We start from the raw sequence: 25021 nt of genomic DNA, 5'->3' as shown, positions 1-25021 counted from the left end.
GTTGCTTAAGGTCAGCTACAGTGCAGTCGCTCAGTTTCAACAAATACAGAACCTAATTGTGGGTTAACCACACACACTTTTACTGGAAAACCCGAAGCTTCATCAGCACACTTCGACGTGGATTTGCCTGATCATCCATTTTCATAGACCAAAACAGCCAGCGTAATTTTCTACTTTGTGCGCAACTGGCAAGTACAGTGAGCGCAGACTGGATGCACTAGCATTTAGCCAACATCAAACGCTTAATGCTTTCAGTGTTCCTTAATGACTGGTCTGTTTTAGACGCCATCATGCTGAGCAGACACTGCCAAGGTCAATGTAAGCTCGAATTACGGATCAAGTGTCGATAACAAAAAAGAGATTGAAGATGCTCCATTGACTTTCAGAACCGATACGTGACACCATTTTGCTTTTCCCAGTTCAAGAACTGACAATGGTGAAAAGGAAACTGACAAATGCAAAACAACTTGCAAATACTGCCGGACGGCGGTCAACTACACTGTGGGAATCACATTAAATATGAGAAGCCATTTGGCATATGAACACCCAGAAAAGCTCAAATCTTAACAACAACAAAGCTTCAGTCAGGCCAAAAGAGGCTGAAAGAAGCATCTGGAGCCCCGCTTCCATATAGCAGTCCCAGAGCTGAAGAAATAAAGCCAAAGACTTCAGGCTGTTTTCTCTGGTCAACGACGATGCATTTTAGAGGTTTGTAAAGATTCTGGAGCCAAAGTATAAAATTCCACCAATGCCACACTTCAGCCACACAGTGACAGCAGCTCTGTACCAAGAGACCAAAGCTTAAGAGATACAGAGCCTCAAAGAAGCAGAGCGTGTCTCAATAACCACAGATGGATGGTCGGCACAAGCTACTCTACTCACTGCTCATGTTGTGAACAGTGAATGGGGAGTGAAAGGTTTTGTCCAACAGATGCAGCCTCTTCTGCAATCACGCACTGGACTCGACACAGCCGAGGTTTAGAAATCTGCTGTTTTGGAGAGACGTGAAGAACAACAACAATCATCATGGTGGTGCTGTTGTTACATATAATGCAGGGAATATGGATGCAGCAGTGAGAGAGGCCAGACTGTCCCCGCATTAAGTGTTTTTCTCACACTTTAAACCTCACTTCACAAGCGAGTTTGAACGTAGAATGTGCCAGATACCATAAACTTACAGTACGATAATACCTCGATATTACCTTGACCGTTACATCCAGTTAGTACTTTTGTGAAGTTTGGAAGGTGAACTGACTTGTGGCAAACAAGTCCTACCTTACAGATACGTATGTGTCGTCATGGGGATTGCATGTCGTGGGGTGGAGTGGAGTAGCGGAAGAGATCTCACATCCTAATTCATACCCTCATGCAAAATCCTTTCTGCTAATGACATGCACTGCAGTTTAAAATGGAACGACTGCATGACGACAAGAAACGGAGAACAGAGGAACATGAGTGGAGCAAGTGTGATGAGGGAAGAAAAGGGGAAAAAAAATCCCTTTTTTGAGCTGGTTTCCACAATGTAACACACACACACACACACACACACTTTAAATAGTTCTTCCCTCCATCTATTTCAGCATAAGCAGACAGCCAGAGGGGGAGACAGAGGGTTTGTTCATTAGACGTAATAAGTAGTCCTCTCTCAGGCTGCATTTCCTCTGTGTAGCTAATTATCTCCAATATGAGATTACACAATAACAATTTATTCCCATCATAAGCAACAAAAGGACTGCTGAGTACAAGGGACGTGTACAAGTGAGCCTCAACGGCCATGTTGTTCATTTGTTAAAAGGAGAGCGATGTTATCAAGGAGACACTGACGATCTCCTGTCGTCAATTAAGGTGCATTACCGTGCATTGATTATGCAAATGAGCTCTTTTGCATTTTACAGCAGATTGTAAACGAAATCTCAACTCTCTTCTCTTTCATCCTAAGCTGTAGGGAGGCAGTAATTTTCTCATGGCCGACCAATTGCCAGCATTGTGGCAAATTGTATACAACATTCGGGCGTCTATACCCGTGTAGCCTGACGTGCTAAACGACCTGTCGTGCAGTGTCTGGGATGCCCCCCGACACTCTGATGCAATGACTAGCATGTCCGAGTTTTTCTGTCTTGACTCATCTAGTGTGACAAATCTCCCATGACATGTTCCTGAGCGTTGACCAATCAGGTGAGCGCAGTCAGGAATCATTTTAGTGAATATAACACTGAAAAAGACGGAGCTGAAGAGAAGTTTTGCCTCACCTCCACCTTTCATTAGGTATTTTTTGACCACCCTGAATATCTGTGCTGTTATATCAGTATGCATGAAGGACTCAAAGGAAGAAAGTGGCAACAGTGTGTGCAAGAGTACTGGAATAAAAAAACTTTCTCTCAAAAACTCTCATTTCTGTGAACAGCTGAGAGGAAAAAAGAAAGAGCAGCAGCCTTGTACTGAAGAGGACATTGACAGGATGTTGGAGAGCAGTGAGAGCTCTTCAGCTGACTAATACTAAGAGCACAAACACACACACACAGAGTCGAACTGAGGAGAAGAACGAGAAGGACGTAAACAAGGTCGAAAGACAAGAAAAGACCAACACGCCATGATAGGTGGATGAGGATGACCAGGCGGCCTGAGCTGACTGACCGACGGCAGAGGGAGTTGTAGGATATGTCTTACCAGGCTTCTGCACCCCATGAGCTTCCTGCTCTCCATTCTCCAACGCAGCACCCGTGTCTACACACACACACACACACACACACACACACACACACACACACACACAAAACAAGCAAACACATTACTCTCCATCTAAGTGCTCACAGCTTGATGAGATAGGAAATCAAACTGCATCATATTGGTTTGTGCAGCGGAAATATGACAGACTGAGCCTGGAATTAAATGGAAACCACTGACCCTGACTTTTGAGGCTTTTTAAAGGGCACCTCACTATAGTCGCTGAGCACTAGGCGTGTGTGTTGTCTGTGCCTGCTAATAGCACACAGTCCCGTTCTGGTCGGGCTGGGTCAGGCAGAGGGCAGCACATATTGGCTGGTGTCAGTGTGGGACGCCGAAGGAGGTGATACTGTGTGACATCGGACTGCTGAGTCACTGCACTGTGTTTGTCTAACGTGCACAGCAGACACAGACACAGATGTACATGAGTAACACAGAACGCACATTCTGTATCGACAGCTTTACACCAAGGCTCCGACACACAAGGACATAAGTCAAACACACATGCGTGCACACACTGATTCTGGTACATGGACTGCTTTTATCCAAAGAGCTTTAATGTGCCTCTCATCCATCCATACTCTCACTGTTCACACACCGGTGGAAGTGAGCTACCATGCAAGGTGCTGGTCTGAGTCTCTGGAGCAAACTGGGGTTCAGTGTCTTTCTCAAAGCCGGGGACCGAACCTCAGGGACCAATCCCATTCACCTGCAGGACGGCTTTCCGTACCACGATAATGTCCTCAAGCCTGAGGCTCGCATTAGGTTTCTAATGTTGTAAAGAGAGCTAAATAAAATACGCGACCATTCTGATACATCGACTGCTTGGCTCAGAATCGGCGTCCGGTTGGAACATGTATGGCTGAATTATTCTAGCTATGAAAACAGAAAACAATCAGGTTTGTGTGTTTGATGAGCAGAGTCAAATGAAGCAAAGGTGTAGAGTGGCATTTAAATAATAACACTGAGAAAGCATATGAACGCCTGATGAGTTCTATCTTACAGAAACGATGCATTTATAATTGACTGATCTACTTAACAGTGTGTGTGATTCACATCCAGCTATAATCACCAGGTGTTAGTGTGGTAAAATATAACCTGTTTGGATAAAGTCTTCTTTTAAACCCAGTCTAATGACTCATTTTCTCTAGTGGGCTGGTTGGCCAGTGGCCGTTACTCTGCTCTGGACCAGCTTAGTTGTCCGGCGTGTGTTGGCATGATGATCTAACCAGGTTAAAAGTGAGTCAGCTTTTTACTACTTATTTGGTTATCCCATGAATCTTGCTTTGTGATACAGGCCACAGGACTCACTTCTTGTCTTTCACATACACAGAAAATGCAAAAATGCATGCAGCCAAAAAGCTACAAAAACAAGACCATTCTGCCATCAATACGTGCGTACGCACACGTATACACAGTACACACACACACAACACATCAACATGTAGGCATGCAAAAAGCACATGCAAGAACAAACACATGCAAACACAAGGTACGATTCATTTGTGTCCGCGCAAAAGGACGCAAACACCACAGATCAAAAACAAGAGTGCAGGACACTCATCGAAACACACATCGGTCTCCATGAGTGTACGTTACGTGTGCACCAGGGCACCGCACCAACGACAAAAGTGCGCCTCCTCCGTCTCGCTCTCCTGCTGACAGAGGACAATCGTTTGCGGACTGCCTCGCCCTGCTGTTTGGCACTCGGCGTGTCAGCATGTCTGCGTTTGTCCAAATGCACGCAGCGTGCCACAGTTGATCACTGGAAACACCACCCACGGCCCGTCCTACAGCCGGCTGTCACTGACGAGTGCCCACACAAAGTCTGACTGTCTGACCAAAGTGTCTGGGTAACCAAAACAGGCCCGGGAGCTGAGTCAGCCCCGGTTAACTGTCACTTCCTTTTATCTGGTTTCTCACTCAGCTGTTTATTTGATCCATCCACTGTTTATCTGTTTACTCACCTTCATATATCTACCTATCTGTTTCTCTACCTGTTTCTCTTTGTTGCTCTGTGGCGAATTGACTGATGAGGGCAGCTTCATAAAACACACCTACTCTCACACTGTAAGAGTTCATTTTGAGCAACAAGTAGTGCTCAATCAATTCTGAACCGCTGGAAGGTCTCAGCCTCTTCCATTTCCACAAAAACACGTCACGGATTTGAGTCTTTGCTGAGCTTTCAGAGGATTCAGTGTCGTTATATTTATATCCAGGATCTGTTCGTACAGCTGTTCTACTTCTCCTACAGATGTATATATATGTTGATTTTGTTTTCTCCTGACTTCTGCCTAACTGTCTGTTTGATAATTGGTACAAAACTGAATTCATTTTTTTTTTTTATCAGCCTGATCAGTCATCCAGCAATCCTGTGAAATAGGATAAAAAAGTTTTTTCAATTAACAAGGAGAAAAGAACTAGTCAGGCTAAGTCCTTACAGAGAGTCTTACTCTGCAGTATCTCATATAAAGTATGAAACCAGGATAGTCCAATCCCACACTGCAGGCTATTATACTGACTCTAATGCTATCCGTCAAAGAAAAAGCATCAAAAGTGACACCTTTGTGTCTACTGTATAATCTCTTTCATCCACTTTTGTAAGCAGGCAGGTCAGTGAAGGACACGTTCTCATTGACATCGAGGGTCATGGACAGCAGCACTGGGGTGGGACGTCCTCAGACTGGAATGAAACCTTGAGCTGGAGAGGAACGGGACACATTTTCCTGTCAAGTTTCCAAAGTGATGTGGTCGGCTGGGATATTCAAAGCAGTGACCGCTACTCTGCTTATCTTCAGGCTGCTATCCTGCCCGCGGCTGAATGGCACCCAAGTAGATCCAAAATGGCAGACAGTGTCCAGCGGTGCCTGATACTATCAGTCATTTGGGGGCAGCTGCAGTTCATGTTACATAACACAGCTTCTCATCCCATTCAGGAGAGACGGACTGAGATCCAGAGGTGCAGTCAGAGACATAATATCGTTCAGGAAGAATTGAAGTCAAAAGAACAGACAGAGGTTTTCGTCTGCTTTTAGTCTGAATGAAAGAGGAATTAACTCAGGTTTGGCTTACACAGGTGATGGACTTTCACTAATCTTCATGCTCACTTCACTGGAGGATTCCAACAAGTTTAAAACAAGCTTTCATAATAAGCTTCGATGCACATTTTAAGGCAGTATATGTGTTCTTCTGATTGGAAGAAACTAAGCTGTGTGTTTTGTTTTGTTTTTTGAAAACGCTGCTGGCTGAGACTTCCAGGACAAAACCTGTCTCTGGCTTCCTTCAATAATCTTGTTCTGCCTCACCTGTCTACCGCTGCTCCTCTTCCTAACTTTTTTTTGTCACCTCTGCCACCCAGTTCTCACCTTGAGACAGAGGAAGGACGTGACTGTGAAGGAGACGGCAGGCTTATTGTCTCTCTGTCTGCTATACTGCCATAAATTCTCCTGTAGTCTGCCAATAAAAGGAAGTGCTGAGTAAAATAATAGAAGGTGTGCTCCATCCTCATCTCCTCACTCTCTCTTATTACTCTGCTTGTAGTCACGATGAGTAACATCTGCGTGCTCCACTGGGCTCCATCATAACACTCTCACCTGCTCTGGTGTCGTCATTGTCCAGCAGGGGGATGTAGTCTGTCTTTCCCACCGTCTCCCCGACCTGATCGTCAAAGGCCTCCGCCTCCAGCTGAGCCACGAAGTCCCTCTCCACCAGGCTCTCCGGGCCCGGCTGGGGAACGCTGTCCGTCAGTGCGTCACTCAGACTCAGGTCTAACTCCGCCATGGCTGCATGCAAACACAGACGGAGGAAAAAACAAGAGAACCATGAATGTGTTGTCTCCTGGTGAATGATGCTGTGCAACTCTGAACAGAACTACAAGAAGTCACAAAAGAAGATCAGAAAATACAGAGCAACTTATTTGACTTCAAATCACTAAATTCATGTCTGTTGATTAATGATTACCACTTCAAAACCAAAATTAATTATCCAGTTCCTGAAAGTGTTTACCCAACTTTGGCAAAGGGAGGAGGGAGATAGACACTGAAGGCATGGATATGGTGATGATAAGTGGTTAAAGGAAATGAGAAGGCTAAATGATAACATTTAATAATCCCTTCTAATCCAACCTCTGTGCAATGACAACAGAAAAACACATTTACAGCCTATTGCATCAAAGTGCCAGGAAGTCTTAAATCTGCCACGCATGATGAACAAAATGACAAAATCTATTTGCGTTTGGTGACCAGAGGAAAATCTGATGTGAAGCAAACTGTGCCGCAGGTTTGTATCCCGAGGTAGCATCAAAGTATCCACTGGAGCAGGAAGAGGAGCACAGGACCTGGATCCAAACCCCACGATGGCAGACGAGTGCCCCTGAGCAACACGCTGAGGGTCCAGCATCTGCGAGGCCTGAGTCTGACCTCTGAGCCCACTGGAGGGCAAAAGAAAGCTTTTTTGAATCACTGACTGTAACCTGGATGTAGTACCACTTTCTACCACACGGAGGCAGTTCCAGCTGGGATTATGCTGCGTGAAAGACATGCATGACTTGGTCCAACACAGAGGCACAATCTGTACCAAAAGACGGACTCAGACACGCGCACAGACACGCAGATCCAAGCAGTCATCCGCTCGTCTGAGAGTTCAGCTGACCAATGGCCATCAGGGGAATTTGCCGAGTCATGTTGTGTCATCTTCCAACTATAATACCAGATTATCTTCATCAGTGCTGGCAGTAGCCAGCCTTTCTCTGCTGCTCAGACTGTCACTGTGTTCGTCAGTCTCATCTGCAGCTTAACAATTCTCCTTTTATCATCTATGGTGCACTTTACATCTCTGCCCTCTTCAAGCCATGTCCTCCCTCTCTGCTGAGCCTCTCCAGCACATTGTTGAAACATCAGGTTAGGCTTCAAGGTCGATGCAAGGGAACCCATTTGCTGCAAAGCCGATCAATCCTGAGACCTTCCACTTATTAGTTTCCCTTCTACCTGGCTGCCTTGCCAAAAACGCTCACATCAACACATACAGTCGCCCTTGTTTCCTTCACTGCAGCCATCAGTCCAGTACATCAGACACATAAACCTATTTGATGGCACAGCATATATTGCCACAAATATTATTTCAAGATAGAAACAAATGCAATTAAAAGTTGCAGTGAGAGATCAGCCAGCTTCCTTTAACAGAAGCAGAAGCAGAATCATAACTCCACAGCCCCATCTGCTGGATTATCTATTCATTACCACAGACAGAACAGCTGCAGGTTCGGGACATATACAGCTAAAAGGGCCTTTGTGTACTTGTGATCTGTGGCTGTGCTCAGTTGAACTTTGATCTTTTACCCAGTTTGTTGAGGAAAAACTTGTTGGGCCTGCACAGCAACCTCAACCCCACCCACCACCTCTGGGACGAACTGGAATGCTGACTGGGAGCCAGGCCTCATCACCTGGACATCACTAACCCCAGATGTTCCCCCCAGACAGATGTGCTGTGCCGTGTTGCACCATGTTGCACTCTGTCACAGCTCCGGTGTCAAATGGAGGTGTTTCAGAAGCAGCACGTGTCAGAGCAGTTAAGCCAATTTCTGTTGTTGAGACACTTTTGTGCTACAACTTTGTGCTCATATTTGTTTTAATTGCCATTTGCAGCACACCATCTTAGCATTATTTTGTCAGTATTTCTTGAATAGCACATATTAGAAGAAGGGAAACTGCAGACTGTTGAAAAGAATGACATAAACAAGCATCAAGGTCAATAATTAAGGAAGTCACAGAGTGGATTGCCTCCAACAGGCACAACAGAGCCACAGCACAGACGTCCGCATACTTTTGGCCATGTAGTTTACCTTGTTCCCAAAGGTTAAACCTGCAGAGGGTCCTCTGATCCCCTCTGAAGGACTATCTGATTGTATTTATATGTCACTTAATATCACAAACTTTGTTAGACAGACAGTAAGTGAACTGACGAGCAATCAACCAATCAATCACCAGATCAGTAGATCAGTACTGATCAGTAAATCAGTCACACGGACAATCAGTCATCCAGTCCTCCGACAATCAGCGAGAAGTCGAGCCAACTGATCAGTGAACCAAACGTAAACTCCTAACAAAAGCTTCCAAACTCGACATATAGTGAACAATGGATGGCTGCCAAGGCAGGAACAGAAATAAACTCCACACACTCGTAACACAGCTGACTGCCACAGTATCAGCAGCCTGAATGAGCCCCCGGTGCTGAGTCCAGGGTGTGTCGCAGGAAGACCGCTGCCTACTGCCTCCACCACAAAGCCGAGCTGCTCACAAACACTGCCCCACTTTCCATATTTAACCCTTCATCATCTGTGTGTGTTTAGTATACAGTGTGTCATCTGGGCCAGCTGCAGAGCGATCCGGGCGATCCATGGCACCCAGTCCACCGACGGATATGATTTAAGACAGCAGAGGACACATCACATCCCTCTGAATATTAAACCACTGGTGTGCTCTCTGCAGCTCCCTCGGCCTGTTTCTGCAGTGAGTCCCCACAGACCACAGGAGCACAACCTTTTCATTAGCCTGGGTGCCACTGCGGGATGGGTTTGGATCCCGGGATGAGAAAATTGCAAACTCAAGGGCTTTCTTTTGACCCCGGCGAGGTGCCGTAGTTTGAGCTGAGCTCCTGTTTTCCACTCACAAGTTTGGTGTGGCCACTCGGAAATAATCTGGATTCAACAAAGGAAGGAAATCCACGGGGAGGCAGTTTCTATTGTGTTGTCTGCTAACGAATGAGCGTGTGAATGTACGTGAGGAGTGTGCATTTGTGTGCGAAAACCTGTGTGTGTGTGTATGTGTGTGCTCATGGGACGGCGGGGGCGTGTCCTCCGGCTGCCAAAAAAGCAGAGGTGAAGGTTAAGCCTCCCTCTAATCTGCTTCCACACATCACTCGTGTATGTAAACAATAAAGCACCATGACCGGCACACATGGGCGCGAGTGGAGCTTGTTTACGGTGTGTGTGCTTGGCGCTGGGGATTTTTCTGAAGTCAAAAAACTGCCCGCCTTAATGATACAGTGTGTGTGTGTCCACAGGAGCAGAAGTCGTAGATGCTGCAAAGATGAAAGAGTGAATTGTCTGAGAGAAGATGTAGAAACCTACAATGGAGTGAAAGAGACACAGACGGACAGAATTGAGTGGTGTCTGTGTGTGTGTGTGTGTGTGTGTGTGTGTGTGTGTGTGTGTGTGTGTTTGCCATGAGCTTCACTTTGGCAGCACACCAGCACAGCTCCTATAGCCGTTGTCAGGGTGATGCACGGCATTACACAGAAGACCTAATCCCAAAAATCCCTCTGCATCTTCTGCTCCTCCTGTTTTTTTAACAAATGACAGCACCATGTGACGCTGTGCACGACGGATCCCAGAGAAGAGTCAGGAGCCTCGCAGCCCGCACAGCATCCTGTAGGGGGGGTGGAGGCTCTCCACGCCAGGCTCTGTGGTAGACTTGATCTCAACTTGAATATCAAAGCGGGTTTTATCAGGTCAATGATAATGTTTATTCTTTGTAAATCATTAACCCTGAATCATTCGGCCAAATGTCCAAACGGAAACATTTGACAGCTTGACTGTCATAAAGCCGCTGAAGATGGAGGAGCTCAACCTGTGACCAGACATCTGCAGGTTTGAGTCCAGCTACAGGCCAGCTGCTGGGCTATCTACTCTGTTGTAAAAGGTGCCTCCAAGCAAGGCACGATCTCAGAAATCCAAAAAGACGAATGCTTTTTCTCTGCTGTGTCACGGCTATGCTGCATCACAAAGCGTGTGACACCATTTGGCTGCGCTGTCATCATCATCCCCAACATGATATTGTTGGGCTGCTGGGAGGCTGTGACAGACCAGTCTGCTGTCCAGAAGCCAGCGCCGAAAAACGTCCACTGCAGTCCACATTAGCCTGCCTCCAGCCGCACCAACTCTATGACTTGATGACTTGGTTTGGGGAGTGCAGTGGTGTTCAGTGTCCAAGGACAACGTGGCTGTAAAATAACTGTAAACTACTTTACTGTCACTGTGTGGATCTATGATTAGGAGAGGTCACGTGGACAGAGCGCTGAAGGGATCGCTGACCTCACTGGAGACAAACGGCGTTGGACAGGGGGGTGGGATCCACATGGCAGAAAGTTCTTTCACTATTTTCTGATTTTTTCCTCTACAAAAGGATTTATCAATGAATGGATGGCATAACAGACAGGGTGTGAACCGTTTACTGATGCCACTTTCTTTTTTAATATCAACAGGGAGTGGAAGTGTTGCATGCACACACTAGAGGAAGTGCGGTAGGTGAGAACAAACACCCAATTGTAATCGAGTGGAATCATTCTTCACTGAGGATGCTTCACTCAGGAATGAAAGCTGGCTCGCCCTGCTGCTTGAATGACTTTATGACTCTGCGGTTGTTGCTTCTGGCTCCTCTTCACACCATCAGCCTCAGAGAGATGAGGAAACAGTGACTGAGGAAGCACCGAAAATGTACATTTTCACATATTCCTCTCTGTTCTGAAATTAATCTAGATATGAAGTAAGACAAGCAATGTTCCTGACATCACTGGATTCATTTCATCGATATGCTGATGTGTGGTCCACATGGGTCTTTCGTTCCCTTTTCATCTGTTTTTCATGTTCATGTGAATGAGGTGCTGTATGCTGCATGCTGCCAGTCCCAGAACACACAACTGTATTCTGTGTGTGTGTACTTTTGAGGCTATTTCCCTTTTTACTGGAGCCACACTTCTGTTTTCGTTCCAGCTGATACACAGAGACAGCTGACCAGGGACTTTCAGGCCAAGCTCAGTGTTACTCTCTCCCTCTCTCTCTCTCTCTCTCTCTCTCTCTCTCTCTCTCTCTCACACACACACACACACACACACACACACACACACACACACACACACACACCAGACCTGCCCATACACAGTGTGGATGTTTTCATATAAACAGCTCAGAAACAAATAGATTCATATCAGACTACGAGCTGGCCTCGTAACTAAATCCCCTCATTTACACATAAAGTAACTGCAAAGTGAAAATATGAGCAACTCTGAGCCAAGCAGCCAACACATGAGGCCAAAATCTGCAGTTCCTCAAATTGAGGCCGACTCTAAAAACCAGTCAATCCCCACAGAGCTCCAGAATAAAATTCTCAACTCTGCAGCAGAAGTAAACACATTCACAAGATATGCATACAAAATACAGGCAAAATATCGAAACAGCCAACTTCTCCGCTGTATGGGGGTCAATTTTGATACAATTCACTTGTACAAATTAAATGATGGCGTAAAGTTCTGCACAATTAAAGGCATGGCTGCTACCTGTCTGCCAGGCATCACCTGAGGTGTTGCTCTCCTGGTGGAGCGATGCCCCAGCAGCCAGGGATTCCAACCCCGGGGTCTTTCTCCCTCTCTCTCACTTAACACACGCCTGAGGGAGCATACTTCAAAGACACACAGTGCTTCTGTGTGCGTGTGAAACTATAGGAAGCAGAGATAACTCACATGAACAACACACACACTCCCACACAGCATGACCCCTCTCTTGGTTAGTTTACATGAGAGCAGAGGAGGGGCAGGGGGGAGGCGAGACTGTCATCTGATACCTGTTCACACCCTGTAAATCACAACTCCACCTACACCCACAGCGAACCTACACCTCCATCCTGTCATTCTGAGGCGTCACATCATAAAAACTCCTCAGCAGACCCTCTAAACTGTAAACTGGGAGCATTACTCGACCGTGCAGAAAAACTAAGCGTTAAAGCAAGAAAACAGTAAAAATATGATCACGTGTTGGTCAGAGTAAACTCTAAACTGGCCAAAAATATAAGTACCTGTCAGACAACTAAAAGGTAAATCCCTTTTAATGACCATTTCTTAGTTTCCTGCATGCCTGTGTGTGTGTGTGTGTGTGTGTGTGTATGTGTGTGTGTGTGTGTGTGTGTGTGTGTGTGTGTGTGTGTGTGTGCGCACTGTGGGGTCCCCATGTGCAGCTGCCATCGCACTAATCTGACAGAGATGCTATCGTTGACATTCCTAGCGAGCCATTCAGTCTATTTCACCAAGCCACACAATCACAGCACTTTGTCAACACACACACACACACACACACACACACACACACACACACACACACACACAGCTACCTACGACGACTGAAAAAGTTGTTTTCTAACCTGTGATAAAGGCAGACTGATATTGGCATGGATGGTTTTATCAGTCGATTCTGCCTCATCACAGATATCAAATATCAACATCTGCATCGGCTTCAAAACTTCCGTATCAGTCAGGCTCAAACCTGCGATGAGTGGCTGTTGCTTTAAGACTTTAATATCACACGACAAAGACTAAGTAGAGTAATCAATTACTATTTAGAGCAAGTAACAAAGTCAACTAACTACAGCTGCCAACACTGCATTTCCCTGTGCAGGAGAACGAATGAAAGCTTTGACTTTTGGACTCAGTTGTTCAAAGCATCCTCATACTCTTCATACTGTCCTCGTGCAGTGAGATCACACCTAAGCCCTTGGCAAATTCACAGCTTGTGTTAACAGCGTTTCACATTTACAGAGAGCTGCAAAACCAGCAGGACAAAAACAAGGAACTGCTTCCATCCAGCCGCACGCTGCTGACAGGAAACACTGCAAGGCTATCCTCGAATAATCTGCCCGCTCTTTTGGGCGAGCCATCTTTATCTAAAAAATCCAGGTGAGAGTTTTATGAGCTCATAATATCACTAATAACCATCAGACATTCCTCTCTGTAGTTTCACTTTGCACTGAAAGCCGTTATTGATATTTCCTGGATTTATATGCAATAAATATCCAAAGATGACTGGAATTCAAAACGTGAAACCAGGCTAAACCTTTAATTACAGAATGTTCCCTGACATTAGAGTCAAACAGCGTATCAGTGTGCTGACGCACCCAAACACACACACACACACACACACACACACACACACACACACCCATACACAATAGCATGCACTCACAGACATAATCTGTGACACCTCCACACATCACAACACAAACACACACACACACGTCTCTCACTGCACATTACAAGTCGGGTAATTACTAACTGACATGGGAACACATGGAACCTGACTGCACACACACAGGCACGTGCACGTGCACGTGCACACACACACACACACCCTTTAAATAGTTGTTTACATGTATAAGAAGCTGGTTTCAAGTTCATCATCACGATGTACGACAACTGTCTGGGACTACGAGTCATGAGAAGTTGGTGACAGAGAGAGAGGCAAAGAATGACAGTGAGGGACAGAGACAGAGACAGAGTCCCACGGGTCTCTCTGGTTTGTTATCAAATACAGGGTGTGGCCAGAAGTCAAACAGAGGATCACACCCCACCTTATCAATCAGTACACACACCTGAGGGGACATACTTAAAAGACACACAGTGCTTCTGTGCGTGTATGTGTGTGTGTGTGTAAGTAAGTGAGAGAGAGACAGAGAGAGAAAGAGAGAGAGAGACAGAGAGCCATACAGACTGTGTGTTGTAATTAGTCCCAGGAGGTGTGCAGGTGCAGTTCAGTGATCCTCCATAGCACACTGTGTTCAGGCACGGGAAAAGTGTGTGTGCGCATGTGTGTGTGTGCGGGTGTGTGTGTGTGTGTGTGACTTGAATGGCTCTCCTCTGTTGTAGAAACTTTACTTGCATTATAAACGCAGGACACAAGGTTCAATTTTAGCCCCAGAGCTGCAGTCCCTCCTCTCAAAGAGTCCCTGTGAGGACTTTCCAAACGTTCCAGTGTTCATCGCGTCGATGAACACTATGAGGAAAAGTATTTACTGATGACCTTTTAGAAAATGACCATTGGAAATTAAAGCTATGCTGAAATGTCGTCAACTACCTGCAAATTCCACTGATGATAACTAGACGAAGACGTCTTTCATTTGCTGACTAAAACAATCACATGACTAAAAGATGACTAAAAGTATTCAACCTTTTCAAAAATACAAATCAGGTGGCAAGGATGGAGCTTCAAAACATGACCAGTGTTCATTCAGACTGAATGGAGGTGAATGTGGCCTTGTTCCCTCGAGCCTCACTTGGTTACACAACCACTGCTCCACACACAACAGCACGCAGGTAGACACAAAAAGACAAGAGTCACACACACAAATATGTAAATAAAACATGCTCTGTGAGTGAACTTTGCTCTCAGATTTCCAATACTTCCCTGAACACACACACACACACACACACACACACACACACACACACACACACAGGGGAGGGGAATGTGGTGCTTGACTCACTGATAAAATATTCATAGCTCATAAAAGGGATCAGAACAGAGAGGACACACACAGTTTTGGACGCTTGCTACAGGAAAGGTTGATGGCAGCTTGGCTGCAGCTTTGAGTCCTTTTGTGGACACGTTTGATGCCAACCATTTCACATGATAGAAGAAACGGGGTAAGGAATAGGGATGCACCGATGCCACTTTTTCCTGATGAGTACAAGTACTTGCATTTGGGTACTCGCTGATACTGTAGCTCGGATCGAGTACAGTTGTGATGCAGTGAATTGTCTCTCAATCGATCTCTTGATCTTGCTGTGACGAAGGGTTTTGAATTAGATTGTCCAAAACTGGAGTGGCCAGACATTTTGAGGAGCTGGCAGTTTCCATCTCATGCCACCCCAGCACACCCACCCATGTCAAGGTTATCTCAGAGGAATTCAAACTTTGAGATGGCCAACACGGTAATGGTCAGTAATATACTAGTAATACATTAGAGCTGATGGTAGACACTAAGAGGCCTAAAATAGGCAGAGGACTAATGCACTCATTATGTGTTCATCTGGGGTTAGGCTGCAGCATAGAAATCACAATGCAAACACACACACACACACACACACTTTGACAAACCGAAACCTTAATTTTCACTTTGAGGTTGATGTGACTTGGATGGAAATAGTCTGATGACGCACAGCTGCAGAGAGCACACACAGTCCTGCCGGATGTCAACAATCATACACACATGCGTTCTGATGCAGTTTTAGGTCTTTTCAACAGGAGTGTGTGCATGTATGTGTGTAAGATCGTTACGCAACAGCATAGCTTTTATGCAGGATATCCCACTTGTAATGCATAATGAATAGAAGGCCACATGCAGATGAATAATGCACAGGCCACATCAGACTGTGAGGGCTTTCCCATGTAACTGGCAAAAGCACTGACAGTGATTTCTGTCACAAGAGCTCTTAGTGTGTGTGGGGGTGTGTGTATATGTGTGTGAAGTACACAGAGCTCTGGTACCTAATCAGTGGTGATGTACAACCCAGATTCCTAAAAAGTGTGGACATTGTGTAAAATGGAAGTAAAAACTTGTCAAATTCAGAAATAGCATGTAGTTAGAGAAATCAGTCAAGCTGATGAGGTCAAACATGAAATATACTGTCGTTGTATTGTGTCAAAAAGGATGAGCGAGTTCTGTTTGATGTACAGCTTCCCAACTTTTTTTGGAATCAGGGTTGCGAAACCATGATGGCTTCCAAAATCTGTCAGCTAGCCACTGCAGAGGAGAGGAGAGCGAAAGAGTGACCCTCTGAAGGGAAGACATGGACGGTGTTCAGGAGAAGTGGAAGGGGCTGACAGGGGAAGCATAGAGGCGTAGGTGAGGAGGAGTGACGGAGCGCAGGAGATTACAAAGACAGGGCCAACAATTCCAAATATAAACTGAAAAGAAATGCAGAAATACAGATGTGTAAGTAAGTGAAAAAAAGCATTTTCGATACTTTGTTCGTTCAAAAATACAAGGTGAAAGCATTTGTTGTTGCTAAATGCAATTAAAATACCGCACACAGCCTCCTCTGCCTCCTTCAGCACCTCAATTCAAGCCTTTAGTGATTGCTAATAAGTTGTTGATGTGTGGAGATTGTTCTCGGTCGTGTTTTATGTTTAGTTTATGTTGTGTCGTGATACCAAAGAGCACATTGTGGCCAATTAAAGCACGGAAGTGACAAACCCATTTAAAGGTGCCCTGTGGAGTTTTTCACCGCTCGGGGGAGATTTGGAGCAACGTTTACACAAGTGGGCCTCTCTTTTATTTGTGATGTGCATGTGCATGAGCAGGCGAGCGGAGCAATTCGCATCCCGCCATCGGTTTCACGCCGAGAAATACGGCACCGCAGCAGCAAAGGCGCTGAGGAGAAGTGCTTCCGTTCAACGTGGATGGTGAACAATGCAGGATTTATGATACAATGCATCTCCACGGGCCACCTTTAAGAGACAGTCACTATAGTTCCTTCCCTTCAGTGTTCGTCTCATCATTTTAAGCCTGAGTGACCCTCAAATTCAGGCATGTGTTTCCTGTCTTGGTGCGAGCGTCAGGCCAGCTCAGATGGAGTCGCCAGTTGCAAGATGGGTGTTTATTCAGTGATAACGCATCTACTTCAAATCTTATTGTCTGCACTGTTAAAAACGTCCCCGTATAGCTTTACTTCCTTACGTATTTGAGAGGTAAACAGCAGCAAAACAGAGAGCAGAACATGAAGAGGCCGAGTGAAAAGAAACACATCAGATGGAAACAGAAGGGGACAGAGAAAGACAGTGGAATCAGCTGTGTGAGGACACATGCTGATGAGGAGGCAGACGCTCATGTTCAATAAAAACAGTCCATTTCATGAAGCTGCATCTGTACCGTGTCTGCTCTGCTCCGAACAGCCAGTGTGTGTTTGATGTTTGACTCCATTCACAGAGCTCCTCTTTCCCTAATGTTAATATGTGCCCAGTGTGTGTGTGTGTGCATGTGTGTGTGTACTACTGCTCTCACATACACACAGTGGCTTGATGCAGCTCACAGAGGGCCTGTTTGAGGGCTAAGTGAAAGGGCTAGTGTCTGACTGTGTGTGTGTGTGTGTGTGTGTGTGTGTGTGTGTGTGTGTGTGTGTGTGTGGATGACAGAGCTGTCCTCTGGTTCAAATAGAATTATACAGGACTCTCAGGACATGTTTCTGTAATTCGGCACTCGCTGCAGACCATTAGCATGCACCTTAATGAGCAGACAGACAGGTAGTGATGTGCACACCCTCCATCATGTCCTCCCCCCTCTCTCCCTCCCTTCGATACTCAGCAGCAGTGACTGAATGAATCCCCTGTATGTCCCCGCGGTCTCGCCTACACACACTCTGAAACACACACACAGACACAAACACACACACACACACACACACACACACACACACACAGTATTTCGTCGGGAACTATGCCCTATTGTTGCACAGCGAGGCTGAACACATCACAATGGAATGCTAAGCAGCACACACACACACACACACACACACACACACACACACACACACACACACACTGACAGACACACAGAGGTCAGACTCTAATCCCAACACAAACACTGTCACACACACACAGGTAGTGGACACACACTGATCCAGAGCCAGGACATGTCAGAGGGTTTTGCTAGTGTGTGTGTGTGTGTATAGAGCGGCTCAGTCTGCTGGAATAGTGTATGACGGAGGGTTTCTCTGCGCTGACACATGCACTTGACCATGAACTTTTAAATTCCTTCCATTCTTAACAGCACAGCTATCCGGGTTCCTTTCCAGCAGTCACATCTCCGCCCCCGCTCATGATATTACAGAAATATAGATGTTTGATGGAGACTAAAAGGATAGCTATCATTAAACAGGCAAAGGTTAATCCATAGGGATGATAGCAGACAAGCTAGGAGAATATCTAAATGGGATAAAGAATAAACTGAGCTCTCCGCCAGGTTTCAGAGGAACAACTGCGACAGGCTAAAGTCCTGAACAAGACTTCTTCTGCTGGAATATTCAGAGTGTTGGAAAATATGCTCCCACATGTAACCTCAACCAGAGGCAGGCAGCTGGCACCGAGGAGGCAGAACGATCATTACGTGGTCTCATAGTAAGAAAGAGTGCTGACACTTTCCACTCTCCACTGTCTCAATGATCGTGATTGGACTGTGTGATTGGAGACCTCTTGTATCTCCTGGTCTGACTTCCCTGGTCTGAAACGCACGTCTCAGCCGTATCCCTCCGTCCACATATCCATCCGTCTGTGCGACGTCCAGCTCTTCGCCCCGCTGTATAATTCCCAGCAGGGTTGATTGGCAGCAGTAAAGCCTGGTTGCTGACACACTGGTTCAGCTGCTACCGTTGGGGGGGGGGGGGATTACAGCGACCGGTTCACTTTGTACCATCCCATTCTTCCTCTCCGCTCTCTATCCCTCCATCATTTCATTCATTCAATCCGCCGTTGTCACGCAATTTTAGACTCCACCCCTGCAGCCCCGCCACACACACACATTAAACATCTATGTACGTGTTCGCACAGACTAACGCACCCGTGGCCACATCTGTCTGTGTTTGGCTGCCAGTGATATACAGCGATGCAAAATCCCCGCATGATATTAGTGGCTGTCGAGCCGTTTCAAATCATTCTTTACTTGATTTAACTGAAAAACAATCAGCCAAACTGTGCGTCAAGTCATTTGTCACCCATCTGCATTCTCTGTGCAGTCTACAAATCTACAACCAATGCTGTTCACACGATCTTAAGACAAGACTGTGTGGAAAGTCTGTCGCACTGTGTTCCACTCAGCTGACCCTGATTGACTAAAATCATTCAGGGATTACTCAACTCCACATTTTGGAGCTGCTGTGGTGCTGATGGTTGCTTCAACATGTTCTCTCATCCTGGCACATGGAGAATAAAACATGTCAATACATGGTCAAGATTCACTGAGGGTCGCTCACGTATTCAGACTGTCAGGCGGTCCATGTGATGGTCAGAGGCCAGCCTCTGCTGCATGACAACCTCAGGATCATTTTGCAAAGCTACATGTGACGGCAATGTATTTCAAAGCACTCGCCACAATCTGTGGATTCACTCGCTCAGGTGAGGTAAATCTGCCTCGTCCGGCTCAACTGCGGTGAACTTTGACCAATAAAAAGTTGTCTTGACAATGCTGACCTTTGAGGGAGCAGAGAGCTGGAGAAATGGCTATGTGTGTGTCGGGGGTGTAGGTGTTGGCTGGTCTGAAAGAAGCAGGACTTCGAAGATAATCACCATGGCCTCTGGGAAACTGGGATGGCCACGCACCAAACAGCTAATTGATTACTCAAGAAAAACAGCCGTTAGTTGCCGCCCTGGATTGCTTTGCTTTGAATCCCCACAGCCATCAGGGCTCTGCATTTAATGGCTGCCATATCGACTAACCAAAAATCAATAATCAGCGATAAATAATTGATTCAAAGCAGAGAGGTGAACCTGAGGCCGAGCAGGAAAGAGTAGAGCAGCATTTCTTTTCTCTCTCCGATGAAAATGTTTTTTTGGGATTTCATGCAGCACACAGAGAATGAGTGTGCAGAAACTCACTTGGCTGTGACTTCAATCAAAGTGATTCTTAACAAGCCCAGACAACATTAAAAGAGAATAAATCATCTGAGGCTGAGCAGCACAAACTAATGACAGGAGCCATTTGGCGCTTTGGACAGAACTGAACAACAGGCCACGACCTGACCTTCGTCTTCTGATCATTTGCAAAAGAGCACGCTCATCTGCCAACAGACCTGGCATTCAGATCATAAATACGCTTTAATGACTACGTTACTGACAACTGTGGAGAGAAGACAAAGGGTGCTACACCGAGGTGTAACTGATGCTTTGGTACCAAACAGCTGAATCACAGCCAGTCCGGGTCAGTGAATTAAACATTCTGCGATACAGTCATCGATGAATCACCAGTTTTTACAGCCACATTGATTTTACAGTAAACAACATAAAATGTTTCACAGATTCACTGCAGGTTCAATACGGATGGAAAGCATTACCGGCAGCACTGGATCTATCCAGCCCTGCGTGGAGTATCGATCACTTCAGACCATAAATGCCCTTCCTGGGTCAGCCTGTCTAGTAAACATGCTCTCACTAATTGCATGGGAGTCGACCAGTCCTATACAGTCAACAGGCCATCACCACAGCGACAACATATGTAATCATGTCTATAACAGGGCTGGGAGGACACAACAGTGTGGTTATATTTAGATGCATGTATGCTACTGTAGATCAAAAATAATCGTATTGTTAGGTAGTAATTTCTGAGGCTGGTAACTGCAATGAAGTTCTCCTCTGCAGCACAGGTGACTCTTGATGTTCCTCTCCTGGGGCAGTCGCCATGAGAGCCAGTTTCATCATAGTGTTTGACGGTTTGGGCGATTACACTTGAAGATACATTCAGAATGCCATAATATGGATTACCACAGTTGTTGAATTGGGATATTTATTGTATCCAATGCATGCAAAGCACAACTAATTCCTCTAATTAACTTTGGTCAAGGCACACCTATTCACTGAAAGGCATTCCAGGTAACGACCTCATGAAGCTGGTTAAGAGTGCACAAACTAAAGTATTAATTTGATTTTGATTAGTCTTTTCCATAATTCCATTTGTGGTGTTTCACGGTTTTGATTCAGCACTAATGTAAAATGCCCAAAATGGTACTGGTACTTTACTTTCATCTCTTTTTTATGTGCACTGCCAGGTGGAACAGCATGAATGCCTTTGGGGAGAGGCCGTCTGAAAGTGTGCAACCTGCCCATCTCTACAAAAACCAGCTTTTCATCCTGCTTGAGCATGGCCATTTTAAACAGTGACAAACTCTTTTGCCTTTAGGTGAGGGCAGATGACACTTGGCTCAAACTGGTTTGATCAAGCATACAGCAATCTTATTGCCCAACCAAAACCGCCCAATCTGAGCCACAAAGTAAATCCATGCTGCACCAACCTCACGACCGTTGGATCTTAGTAGTCGAGTAGTCTATTGATCACAGTAGATTTTTTTTTTTTCACCCAATAACAATGACCAATTCTGGTCAAAAGGTTCTCTAATACAGTGAGTAAAAATTTAACTGACGTGGCTGGGACCAGTTGAAATAGTCCTCCATTGGCTCTGGGAGGCTGTTAACAAATGAGCCACCATCTGATTGGACTAAAAACCCAGCATGCTTGTCTGAGACACTGTTTGACTGCAGTAACAATGCCTCTGCTCTCTTGCTGAAATAGCGAGAGTCGTTCCTTCTCTAAATACTTTAAATTCTGCTTATTTAACACAGCTTAACATAGAAAACGATGGTTCAAACAAATCTATGTCTGCTCTGAAAAGGTGTTTCCAAACTCATGAGCACTGGGACGTTCAGCCATGTTTATTTCTAACTCTTGCTCTTGCTTCATGTCTGCTGCATTAGGACCCCACGTTGCACAGTGTTGAATGACTTGACGCTAAAGTCACAGATGCACAATAAGTCTACAACGACGTGTCGACTAGCGGTTTATATTTTTGACTGGTCAGCTCTTTTCTGTGAAACCCCCACACCAAACAACTGATTCTCAATCTTCCCAACATCAACAACAGGATGTAATGAGCAGACAGCAGCTGTCTGAAAATTATTCATGAACCGGTGAGGGCACGCTGCAAGGAAACCAGTCCTGTCAAAAAGCAGTAAAGTAAGTACGAGTTATTAGCTTTGTGGGTGTCTGAGACAAGAGTCAGAAAGCATTATTATGTAAGGATAATAATGCAGTTCTTGTCCCAGACTAAACTTTATTCTGCTTCCTGATTCCTAGACAGAGGCTGGGATGAAGCACCCTGTTGACCTTGAAGACAGTATCCTGTTCCAGTCAGGACGACCCTTTCTGTGATGCCGAGATCAGCTTTCCTGCTGCCGAGGCGTAACCCTGACTCTTCCTTGACCCGGGAAATTCCTAAATAAGCTTCAATATACAAGGTCACATGATTGCAAATGATATTCTCTGACATTTTCTATGATGAATTATCACCCCCAGCCATGGCAAGCAGACATGAGGAGAAAAGACGGAAGCCACAGCAGATTACCCATTCGTTTTAGTGCCTGGGTGGAGACCAAGAAGGCAGGGAGTCAATGGCTCTCAGTTCCAGTCAATTGACATTCCACAAACTGGGAAGTATTCAGGACCTCTACGACTGAGTAACTCCTGGAACCTGTCTGTTCACTGAAATACTTCCTCCCTCCCTTCCTTCCTTCCTTCTCCTCCTACTATGACGGACTGACTCACCCATTCCTTCCATTATTTCTCCCTCCTCATGTCTCCTGTCCTTCATGTATGTTACTTTCCATTTTGCTCTACTTCTACACTGCAAAAGATACTTATCACGATAAATTACACAACCACAATTCCAAAAAAGTTGGGACGCTGTGCAAAACATAAAGAAAACAGAATGTGAGCCTTTGCTAATCATTTTTGACATATAGTCAAATTGAAAACTGCACAAAGACAATATATTCAATGTTTGACCTCATGAGCATCATTGATTATTTTGTAAATATCTGCTTATTCTGAATTGATGCAGCAACACATTTCAAACTAGTTGGGACAGGAGCAACTAATGACTGGGAATGTTGTGGAATGCTCCAAAAACACCTGTTCGAAACATTCCACGGGTAAGCAGGTTCAAGGGAAACAGGTGATAGTATCATGATTGGGTATGAAAGGGGCATCCTCCAAAGGCTCACTTTGTGAACACATGAGGACATTTCATAAAAGCGTTTTGGAATTGGGGGTGTACTTGTGCACATTACCTTGAGATTTAATATATACTGCCAGTTTCATCATAGAAAGTGTGAAGGGACTGGGGCACGAGCCAAAGTACCAGCGCAGACCTTAAGCCTCAATATGGACCTTCTATTGATGACCAACAGGTTTTAAACAGAGTGAAACTTTAAGTCCTTTCTGTGTTCTCCAATCACATTCCTGATAAAAGATCCCACGTATTCAGAGATAAGAGGCCTCCACTGTGGTCTGGCCAGATTCATTCTCTTTTCAATCAGTTTTTCACATCCTCGCTGGGAACTTCCTGGAAAGAAAGATGACATTGTGGACTGCCTGCTTTGGACCCCGGCCTGATTATTTATTTATTTGACCAGAATGTCGTGCAAAAAAGAGCATTAATAATTCCTCTCAAAGCTAGAGAGCTTGAGGCCAGGATACAAACATCTGGTCTGTGTGATCATCCTCCAAAACTAAAATACTGGAACATGGAGGAGTGAACTGTGATCAATGCAGTAATTCCACAGATAAACTCCTTCATGTATTTATGTATTCCTTCACCATATACGGACAGTTAAATACAATATAAATAGATTATGTCCTCCAGTGGTGTGCCATTCTAACCTTTCATCTTGAGACGCTGACCATAAAACTTTATAGGGAAAAGAATCATTTTATGAAAGACTTTCATTCATCATGGAATGTAATGCTTCCCGCTGGACTCACTGTAAAACTACAACATTATTATGACATTAAATCCAGTTGACTGTTGGTGATGGTGTACATCTGTCTCACACAGATGTTTTAGCAGTGGCTCCAGGTCAGCGATGAAAATGCAAGAATTCACTAAATGAAAATACTGTACAGCTCTGCTGATACACTCGTTCAGTCAGCATCGATGTGGCTGCATGGAGACGTGTGTTACAGACATTCTGTGCACGCAAATGAGTAACTGAAGCAACCATTACCAGTGGATAAGGATACGTGTTGTTTCAGGGCTTTCACTTTTGGTTTCTATGGGCACCAAATGACCGACCATCCCACCAACTCGACAGTTATGCTCCCACAACAAACCTTTCTTTTCAAGGTTGATGCCTGACATTAGATTTTGGCAAGCATGCTGAGCTGATGATTTATCCAATTTATCCTGAATCTGGCTAATTTGCTACACAGCTGGCCAAATTTGCTCAAAATATGTGTCCAGCTTTACTGATGTCATGCAAAATCAATGAGAATCAGGAAGAGTTTCAGCTTAGCTTTGCATGCTGCAGTCTGATTTCACCTTTGCAGTGCACAACACTGTGTTTTTCCCAGAACTATAAAACTTCACCACCACAACTATAACACATATAAAACTACTGAGAGTGGTATTTGATATTGGCAAGAAGTTGCTGAGCGTTTAAGTAGGCCTGCTGAGGAAACACTGGTGAGGGTTCAGCAGACTGAGACAGTTGTGCTGTGGCAGAACGTGAAGAGTTGGGCTGGTGTATTTATAAAACAGCTAAGGAATAAAACAGATGTTCCTCTTTTTCTGAGACATTTTCATCACTGGAAATATCTGCTCTTAGTGGCACCAGTCCTGCTGTGGTATTTCTATAAAATGTTGCAGTAAATGCTTTTCGAGGTAGTTTAGCACCAGTCTCAAGAGTCCAAGCTTCTGCTGGAAGACTGCACTGACCACT

At 45.2% G+C, this 25021-nt stretch overlaps 1 protein-coding gene across 13 annotated transcripts in view; it reads right to left on the bottom strand.

Moving 5' to 3' along the window:
• Positions 1–25021, bottom strand: part of LOC143339882 (uncharacterized) — a 109393-nt gene that overhangs the window by 82414 nt on the left and 1958 nt on the right. For 9 of the 13 annotated variants that reach the window (XM_076761415.1, XM_076761409.1, XM_076761408.1 and 6 more), the window contains exons 2-3: positions 6318–6506; positions 2668–2724 (exon numbers count right to left, since the gene is read on the bottom strand). In XM_076761415.1, the coding sequence (XP_076617530.1) occupies positions 2668–2724; positions 6318–6504 (244 nt within the window). In that variant the 5' untranslated portion in view covers positions 6505–6506. The remainder of the gene's footprint in view (positions 1–2667; positions 2725–6317; positions 6507–25021) is intronic. The other 4 variants (XM_076761418.1, XM_076761411.1, XM_076761416.1 and 1 more) reach the window with 1 other exon arrangement.

Source organism: Chaetodon auriga, chromosome 21, assembly GCF_051107435.1.
Source record: "Chaetodon auriga isolate fChaAug3 chromosome 21, fChaAug3.hap1, whole genome shotgun sequence".
Taxonomy (NCBI): domain Eukaryota; kingdom Metazoa; phylum Chordata; class Actinopteri; order Chaetodontiformes; family Chaetodontidae; genus Chaetodon; species Chaetodon auriga.
The sequence above is the reverse complement of the archived record's forward strand: the minus strand, read 5'-3'. Positions and strand labels throughout refer to the sequence as shown.